Source organism: Carex rostrata, chromosome 11 (genome assembly GCF_964058835.1).
Source record: "Carex rostrata chromosome 11, lpCarRost1.2, whole genome shotgun sequence".
In the NCBI taxonomy this organism is placed as follows: Eukaryota; Viridiplantae; Streptophyta; class Magnoliopsida; order Poales; family Cyperaceae; genus Carex; species Carex rostrata.
In genome coordinates this window covers 10,634,432-10,644,723 of record NC_135928.1, presented here as the reverse complement: position 1 = coordinate 10,644,723, position 10,292 = coordinate 10,634,432, and the positions used below count along the sequence as shown (strand labels likewise).

The window sequence follows — 10,292 nt, the reverse complement described above, 5'->3', positions numbered from 1 at the left end:
TGATTTTCTTTGATTCTTGGAAAAACAGAGAGGGGTCTTGCTCTTAAAGGTTATAAGCTAAAAGCGCACATTCTTGGAAAAACATAGAGGGTTCTTGCTAAACCTTTCTAAGAACCCAAGTTTAATTTGAATGATATATAATAGAAAATCCGTATGTGTACTTGGGATAATAAGTTTATCAACCAAATATAAATAGTGCAGAGCTAGTGTAGAAAGTTACCAGTTTGCAACAAAATTAAGCCCAGTAGGATTGCAAAGTCCAGAAAATTTATTGTGAAGGGTTCAAATACCTCTATTTTTTGTGCCTCTGCTTTCAATTTTCTTTAAACTTTAATAATTCAAAATTTAAAATTTAAGAGTCAAAATAAAACCGTTAGATATAATCTATGTTATATTCTCTATGTGCTCGTAAAAAATTATCGCATTTCAAATTTGTTTTTATGTGAATCAGTAAGTTCAAAAATCAACGTCTAAAAAGTAAAAACCATCCACATTTTTTTTTACAAGTTCTTGATGACAATCAAAATAAAATAAAAATGTCATAATTTTTTACATGTGCATAGATAAAATGATGTATATCATATCTAACGGTTTTATTTTGACTTTTAAGTTTTAAATTTTGAAATATTAATTTTTTTTTTAAATGAAGGTATGATGGAGACAAAAAAAAAATGAAGACATTTGAACCCTCTCAAGTTTATTTGAGCTCAAATGAAAAAACAAAAGATTTTTCATTAAATTGTGGCAGTAGACTTGAAGCGCTAAATTAGAAATATGAACCTATTAGTCTTAACTAAAATATTTTATTGGGTCATTCATCCAGCAAACCCAAATTTATAAAAGGAAATATTTAGACACTGTACAATCATCGGTATCGATCTTTGAAAAAATTGTTCCATGATAAAACATTCAAATTAATTGAATACTTAAGTCATTTAATCATAATTCACAAATAAATTTAACTTGTGTCTATTATTTGGGCATGTACTTATCTGTACTAAAATAAAAAGACACAACAAATGATATTCATAAAAATCTTCTTGAATGCATTTAAATCGCGTTTATTTGTGTTTGGTCATATATTTTTAATCAATTTACTGATTTTATTGTAAAAATCAGTAATGTCTCATATACATCAGAAAAATTGATAACCGGAGTTTACATGTCAGTTTTGATAATTTTTCTTTACAACTATCAACAAGAGAGAAAAAAAAAACAAAAAACTTCTCTTTTTTAAAATAGGGAGAATTTCATATATACCACTCAAAAACTGTGAAATTACGTATTTGCCTTCTAAACTTTTGTAATTACATATTTACCATCTAAAAAATCTAATAACTCACATATTTACCCAATATAACTTTAGTATATATCAAATATACCCAAAACTCAGATTAATTATATATTACATATTCATCTGAGTTTTGGGTATATTTGACATATACTAAAGTTATATTGGATAAATGGCGATAATTATTTTCATGCAACAAAAGAGTATCAGCCATCAGAAGAAGTAAAAAGAGATTACTTCCACTCACAAACAATCTAGTATTGTCCTTAATAGTTTCTATAATAAATAATTTAAAATAAGTACAAAAATATAAAAAAAAATAGCAATAATTATTTTACCTTATTATAAACTACAAAATTAAAATTATACCATATATCTTACAAAAATTATATTGCTTGATATACTTCATTGTATCTCCACAATAAAGAACTCGCGTATCTCATCTTGCAGGGCATCTATATCACCCTGTACCGGTGTTGATGCTATTGATTGCAATATTGGCTGGAAGTTTGTATGAAGACGGTAACCTATGATACCAACTTTCTAGAAGAAATATATAGCAAATTGTTTATATAATTACATAAACGTATAATCGTATATATACGAGGAGGGCTCAAATGCTTCATTACTTTGTGCTCTAATCATACCTCCAACATCTTTATCTTCAATTTTAAAGTTCAAACAGGCGATTGGAACTGCTCAATAAGATATCTACGTTAAAATGTGTTTAGAGACCAAATTTTATATTTTTTGAAATTTTTTAGTATTTTTTAAGATAGGTACATTGCTTTTCAGAAAATTATGGACTATCTAAAAACAATGATTTTGTATTTATTTTAAAAAATAGTAAAATGTTTTTAAAAAATATAAAATATGGTCTCCAATCATATTTTAACGTGGATATCATGTTGAGCAATTCGGATCGTATGTTTTAACTTTGAAATTAAAAATAAAGATGTTAGGGTACGATTAGAGTATGAAACAATGAGAGCATTTGAGCCTTCCTCAAGACCTCAACATATATATATATATATATATAGAGGTAGGCTAATAAACAATTGATTGTTCCTAGTCTCCCGTGCAACCAAGTCATTTTCTGATTTTTAAAGTCCAAATGATCGATCCAAGCCGTTAGATGTGATCTCTATATTAAAATGTGCTAGGAGACCAAATTTTACATTTTTTGGAATTTTTTTACTATTTATTAAGCCACTTTGAAAATCGCTGATCCAACGGTGGCTTAACCAAACAGTAAAATCAGAAGCTACCGTTGGATCAGTGATTTTCAAAGTGGCTTAATAAATAGTAAAAAAATTCTAAAAAATGTAAAATTTGGTCTCCTAGCACATTTTAATATGGAGATCACATGTAACGGCTTGGATCGATCATTTGGACTTTAAAAATCGGAAAATGACTTGGTTGCACGGGAGGCTAGGAACAATCGATTGTTTATTAGCCTACCTCTATATATATATATATATATATATATATATATATAGGAGTTAGGCTGGGGTGCTATGGATAGCATAGTGGCCTCTATGCTACGGCTCAATATTCGAGTTTTCAAAATCCAAACGGTCGATCCGAACCGTTCATCTTATTCTCCATATTAATATCTGCTTGGAGACCAAATTTTATAATTTTCTGAATTTTTTTACTATTTATTAAGCCACTTTGAAAATCACTAATCCAACGGTTTTACTGTTTTGTGCAGCCACCGTTGGATCAACAATTTTGTAAAATACTTAATAAATAGTAAACAAATTCAGAAAAATGTAAAATTTGGTCTCCAAGCAGATATTAATATGGAGAATAAGATGAACGGTTCGGATCGACCGTTTGGATTTTGAAAACTCGAATATTGAGCCGTAGCATAGAGGCCACTATGCTATCCATAGCACCCCAGCCTAACTCTATATATATATATAGAGAGAGAGAGAGAGAGAGATGGGCTATGGTGCATTGCAATGCATGAACCCCCTTATGCATTGCACTATAATTACGGATTTAAAGTCCAAACGACCGATCCGAACCGTTAGATGTTTAATCCATGTGCTTGGAGACCAAATTTTATATTTTTTTGGAATTTTTTTACTATTTATTAAGCATTTTTGAAAATTGCTGTTTTGCTGTGAACAATAAAAAACAGTAAAATTTTCTGGACCATCAGATCAGCGACTTTAAAAATTGCTTAATAAATAGTAAAAAAATTCCAAAAAATATAAAATTTGGTCCCCAAGCACATATTAATATGAAGAACAAGATGAACGGTTCGGATTGGTCGTTTGGACTTTAAATCCATGATTTATAGTGCAATGCACAAAAGGGTTCATGCATTGCAATGCACCATAGCCCATCTCTCTCTCTATATATATATATAATACTTAAAACATATTCAATACCTTACCACCAGGAACGAGAAGTTTTGAAATTGTCGTTTCTGCCAATTTTGACAAAAAAAAAATTAAAAAAATATATACAATAAACTTAAAAATTAAAAAATTAAAAATAGATATTTCTTACCGGTTGAAGAAAAAATAAATTGACGATACTATTGTCAAACTGAAACTAGCACAGATATTGAGATATAAGAAAACTGCTCTTCGAACATCTCGAATATCTAAAAAATAATATCAGACTGTTAGAATAGTATATTATGCTCGAGAGAAAATAAATATTAAATTTTTAAATATGTTATATAATTATTGGTAAAATAATGTTGATTTTTTCTAATATCATAGTAAATTAATGTCTACAAAAGAATTAAATTTTTGATAAAACTTTTACAAATATATAAAATCCTTCTATATATTAATCGGTTGCATGCAACAATTAACGTATTTATACAATATATTATAGGTTTTTTGAGAATTCCAAAATGTTCATTTTTTTTTTTATATTAGGAGCGAAAAATGTTGTTGTTCCATATTATTCAAATGGAACTATATTAGAGTTAATTAATATAAAAGTTAATTCACAATGTATTTGTGAGGGGTAATATATACATTATGCTTGATAGAAAAGACTTGTTTATGATGAGTGATCTCATGTCCCTCCTCGACTAAAAACAATCCCTTTCACTTCCAAAAAGACGCCGCTCCAAGTTCTTATATGACACAATGTTTTTTATAACTTGTGCGGCGCTTAAGAAAAAATTAAGCATTATTTATAGACATGGAGACTGATTTAGGGCTGACGTCAAAGGACCGGAGACACACTCGTGTGATAATAGCCTATTTTTTTAAATGATTAATTAATCATAAATCATTATTTAATGATAAAATTAATATAAATTTAGTAATAAGTTTTGCAAACCAATTAATACCTTAAATTTTTAATTTGAATGATTTAGACATTAACAATTCTACTAACATAAAAGTAAATTATTAACATCAAAATAATTGAATAAATCCTTGAAACATTATATAAACACGGGAAAATTTAAAACTTCTAAAATAAATATAACAAAAAAATTATAAAAAAATTAGATTAACAAGTAAATAATAAGTTAAAAAAAAGCCATTATTAAAATAAAATATCAGTAAAACTTCGCAACCAAATTAAAGTGAATGTACACGTCATCAGTTACACATTTTGCTTGTCATATCCTTCCAATTTTTGCCACCCACAAATGAATTATATTATTATATATCATGTTTTACACATGCTTTTAACCGCTAGCAGGCACATTGTTGTATATAACTTCGCAACCAAGTGTTGTACTGTTCATTTTTCCTATTTTTCCAACTTGAGTAGACCGCCTGAAACCTATAATTGGAAACTAGCTAGCTTTTTTTTTTTTTTTATTAGCAATGAATGGAAGAGTATTTACGAGAAAAAACAGTGACTAATTGACTATCCATGAAAATATACCGACAAAAAGATATTTTTTTCTACCGACAAAAAGATATTTTTTTCTACCGACAAAAAGATATTTTTTTTTATTAACGACAGTAATATCTACAAAATATTTTTTTTCTATTAATGACGATAATATCCACAAGAGTATGACACTATAGTATCCACGAAAGTAATACCCATAGTGTCGGTCACAGATCCCATTCTTGCCGATAGTGGATCAGTCGCTTCAAAGCACAAGCAAATTAATTTTGGTAGTTCTAAAAGATTAAAACTGGAGAAGAACTGTTACATAACTTAAATTTATTATTTAGGTTTATGGGGCTGATTTGAATTATGAATTTATAGCCAGTAACCCCAAAACACCAAAATGAAACAAGTAAAAGAACAAATTAAAGCCCAACAAATATATTCTCTCAATAATTTTTTTTAATATTTTCCTTAATATATAGTTTTACAATTAATAATTGAAAGGCATATGCATTATAGTAGGTACAAACCATGCATTAAACAATAACCACAAGCCAACATTTTTTGCAAGTTTGAACCCCACAAATTAATACACACCATTAATTAGCGGATACACAAAAACTCCCCGCTATTTTTATCCATTTTTGAAATTTATCCTTCTATATCTCTGCATCTACGGTAAAATATTGTGTTAGTTCATCATCCACTCATGAGAGCAACACCAGCTTCTTGCACGAGGGGACTAGTTGCTTGCACAAACTGTTCAGCCTTCCTTTCAAGCACCTCCCGGTTTCGGTCTTTCCCGCTGCTGCGCATTTGTTCCACAAAAGCTACAAACTTCCTCCAGTTCTCATACTCGAATAATTGCGGGTTGAGCCTCAGATATGTAAACGCCACCATCTTGTCATCTTGATCGCCACGAGTTGCTGCATTCACTACCTGTCCATGTGCCGTCTCATCGTACCTAAAATATAACACCAGTATTTTATTATGATTCTATCATCCATTATATATGTTGTTACTATTTTTCATTGCAACTACTGTTAAAAGAATGGATGGAAATAAATTATACCTTGGCAGTGCATTCTCCCCAGCCAGGCGTACCCCGGCCTCTTTAGCTGCAGCAGCAACTTGCTTGACCAATGCCTCTGGCCGACAACATGCATCTCCCGGCTGCTCACAATCCCGCATCTCCAAGCAGGTAAAATTAAATACCGCTCCCTGTCGTCCCAACATCCTCGCAATGGGCAAATACCCATCTCTAAACCTTGTGTTATAATATCCAGCAGTAAGCTCTGCTGCATGAGACCGTGTCCCGTAGTGCCAGTGGATCCCAGCAACCTTGACAGAGATTTTTACTCCAGGACGGTCAGAGAATATCGAGAAAGCGGCAGAGAGGATACGCTCGCCATGATCGAGCAACATTTGGGAGTACCATGAGAGGAAGAACTCCCCATATGGCCCATTCCAACCACCACCTTCTTTGCGGAAGAAGGCGGTGTCTTCAGGCCAGCTGTTGTAGCCACCGGCATCGGTGGGACCACCGTGGCCCCAATCAGGCTTCCCAGCTGATAAAGCAGCTGCCTTCAGGCTACTCTTCATGTACTGCAAAATTTGATTGTAAACAACATGTAAATTACATAATTCTTCAATTCAAACGGTACTTCAGCTGAAACTATAAATTTGGTAGTGCACAAGAGCATTTTAAGTTTTAGTAGTTAATTATCAAACAGTAACTCAGTCAAAATATAACTCTGGTAATGTGCAGAACATCCAAGTTTTAGTATAGTTAATTATCTAGTTAATGCACACCCCCTTCTGATCCAGAAAAAAATATCATTCTATCTAAAACATCTACGCAACAAACCAAATTATCATTTCAATCCAATGCGCAGACTATATTTGCGGAACTACAAGACAATCAACTTGTCACAAACACACACATCTTTTAACATTAAAAGGAGGATCATGGATCAAGGCATGTTAATTATCTATTGAATTACTCGTGGCCCTTACTTATTCTGTAATTACAGAACCATTTTGATCATAAATTAAAGATAATCTTTTATGAAAGAAAAAATCATCTTTCAGTTTGTAACTTCTTAATTCTTTAGCCTCTACCAATGTATTCAATCTAATATTTCAAACAATCAGGTTAGTCCTACCCCGAATTTTGTCACAAATTTACCCATTATTTTGGGGTGTACCCCAAGCTCTGTTAATAAAATCTACAGAATTTCTAAAAAAATTCACTCAAGAATAAAAGTTTGCTCACCTTATCGTTGCATTGGAAGGCTCCGATGCCCGGAAATTTCCATGTACCATCCGATTCAGGATATGAAGGATACCTTAGCTCTCCAGCCGGTCCCATTCCAACTTGTATTTCCTAATAGTTGCCAAAAATAAATTAACAAATCAACCACATAAATTCTTTCCAAAACCCCAAGTAATATGTTATAAATAAGCTTTGATTTCTTACAACTATAGTGGTGCCAAGGTAAGATTCAAACTGATCTCTAAATGCCCGCATGAAATCAGCATAGCACTGAACTGGGGTACGTCCCTTGAGCACAGGAAGGGTGTCACAGCCTAGAGACACATACTCATAGTTGCGTCGGCCCCACTGGTCACTGTAACACAGATCCGGGTCCCGCTCCATTTCTTCTGCAACCCATCTTGGCAGTGGTATACTGCACAACACACAAAAACCAACCATTAAAAATATAATTTTTTATTGAAAGAGATGGTGCACAGCGAGGGACACGTGTCAGACAAAGAACGCAAGTTTTGAGCTTTCAAAGGTTTAAAAATGGACGGTGGAACATGATGGATTAATTATGTGATCTGTCACGTGAAAAAATGAACGATTTACAAACAATGCTTTTGAAAAATATCTAGCATAAATTAAATTTTATATTAAAAAAATTCTTTCTTCTTTCCAACAAAAATAAATAAATAAAATATTTAATAGGAGTAGAAAAGGAAAAAGATACTCACGTAACAGAATCGCCAACGTTGCCCCCGCACTGGTGGAAGGACATGACCGCCTGGACCTTGAGCCCCACATGCTTTGCCATCTCCATGAGATCGGTGTACCCACTCCAGTTATACGCCGCAGGTCCATCCTTCTCCACGAGGCCCCACCAAACATCCACCATCACCCCTTCTACTCCCGCTTTCTTCAGCCCCATCAAACTAGCCCACATCGCCTTCTTACGGTTAAGCGTTCCATCCGGCCTAACCGTGTCAAGGGGAAGCATCACATAAACTGGTACTCCCTCCCCCTTGGGCATCTCTACTAGGTGCTTCTTCTCTTCCACATCTGGGAAAGCCTCAGCCGTTGCATCTGCAGCGAGTGCTCTGCAAGCAACATCCAGATCGGTTCTGAGCGGTGACCGGCACGGGCTGAGGGGTGGTGTTAATTGGTCTCTCTCTCCTGGGGAGGAGGAGATTCGACACCGCAGGTTAGAACCAGGTGTTGACGCCTGAGCGATTGATGTCTTCCGTGCAGTCGTCCCGAATTGGTCACCAGGTGTTACGGTGGTAAGAGCGCCAATCTTCTGAGATAGGTTCAACGCCATTAGTTCTTCCTTCGATTTACCTTTCTCTCACAGATTTTTCTCTCTCTCTTACGGTATCTAAAGTGCTCTTGATTTCCCTCTTGTTCGCCAAAAGATTTTTGAGGTTTTAATTTGTTAACTTCAAATGACTTCGAATGACTTCGCTTCTGTTTGGGAACGAAAGCAGAGGTTTTTAATAGAGGAAAAAGGTAGATAACGACGAATTATTGGAATGGAAAACCGACCTTGTAGAACGTTATCAATGACAATCAGGGCCCACTTTGAATGATACATGGCACTACCCCACAAGTCATTGGAACATCGGTCCAGTGTTATTGTATAGACAACCCTCACGAAATATTACATTGAAAGGGGAAGGCTCGGTAGATCATGACGCGTGTCATGGGACGCGTGGCGGACCCTTAACGGTTGGGGAGAGGAAACACTGGAGTGTGGCTGGGATTAGTTGGAAAGGAGAGGCTGGCTTGGTTTGGCCGTGAAACGGATAAAAACGGATTGGACGGTGCATTGTCACATGGAATGTGTTTTTACTCGGATCTTTAACCTTCTTCATTCCATATCTTACGGTTTGACCAGAACCTTCCAGTACAAGCTATTTCATTTTGAAGGCTCCATCTCTGCTACTAAGAATTACGAACTATCGCTGCTATCCCAATCCAATCCATCCGATCTAAAATGGACGGACGATAATTCACCTACTATATCACAAGCATTCTCATGAAATAAGATGAGAACTAGGATCTGAATCGAACGGTCAGAAATCAGAAGCCCCTGTTTTCCCTGCTGTTCATGCTATAACAGTAGAAAGAATCGTAACCCTGCTATTTCCTAATTTTAGATATTTGTTATTTTTTCAAAAATAACAGATGCTCGAAGCTTCTGCTTTGCTGTTAAAAAGTTGAAAGCGTGTTCAATAAACTTTTATCTATTACCTTCAAAGATAAGTCCAAAGTGACTAGATTGCCCATAACTCGTGAGTCATTCATAACTCATTCATTAAATGTTCACTTAAACTCACTCATTTATCAACTCGCTCATTAATAACTTATTCATTTATTAAATGAGCGAACATGAGCATGCTCCAACTCACTCATAACTCGCTCATTTAAGATTTGCCACATTTAATTCCTGTCACATTCAATCACAAATAAATTTCTGCCACATCAGCCTTGCCTCATTAAATTCTGTGTAATATTCATAATTTCTGTCACGATAGATGTTGGATTTTTATTAGTGCTGTTGTTAGTTTCTGTTGGATTATTCTATTTTTGTAATATGTTGATTGTTGTCTATTGATGCTACTGTGAAAGTATTACACTTTGTTGGATGATACTATTGATTTTTGTTATATTCTATTGTTGTTTGTAGGACGCTAGTTGTTAATCACTGTTGAAGTATTGATGATACTGTTGATTTTTGAAATATGATTATATTTTTGTTGAATTTTTATTATATTTTATTTAAATGAATTATGACAATTTATTAAGTTTTAGTACTCATAACTCGTGAGCCGCTCATAACTCGCTTATTTTCGACTCGTTCATTTATCAATTCGCTTAAACTCGCTCATTTACTAAATGAGCGAGCATGAT

At 33.7% G+C, this 10,292-nt stretch overlaps 1 protein-coding gene across 1 annotated transcript; it reads right to left on the bottom strand.

Annotated features, from left to right (window-relative positions):
* Window positions 1–5,560: 5,560 nt before the first annotated feature.
* On the bottom strand, window positions 5,561–8,986 carry BAM1 (beta-amylase 1). The gene is made up of 5 exons (XM_078310643.1): window positions 8,117–8,986; window positions 7,599–7,809; window positions 7,395–7,505; window positions 6,192–6,724; window positions 5,561–6,083 (listed from the first exon to the last, which is right to left on the bottom strand). The coding sequence occupies exons 1-5, from the start codon at window positions 8,698–8,700 to the stop codon at window positions 5,819–5,821; spliced, it is 1,704 nt and encodes a 567-aa protein (XP_078166769.1). The 5' UTR covers window positions 8,701–8,986; the 3' UTR covers window positions 5,561–5,818.
* Window positions 8,987–10,292: the final 1,306 nt, after the last annotated feature.

Coding starts and splice junctions, on each gene's coding strand:
- BAM1 (XM_078310643.1), bottom strand. CDS start 8,700: ATGGCGTTGAACCTATCTCAGAAGATTGGCGCTCTTACCACCGTAACA. Junction 7,506..7,598: donor ACCTTGGCACCACTATAGTT/GTAAGAAATCAA, acceptor GGCAACTATTAG/GAAATACAAGTTGGAATGGG. Junction 6,084..6,191: donor GGGGAGAATGCACTGCCAAG/GTATAATTTATT, acceptor GTTATATTTTAG/GTACGATGAGACGGCACATG.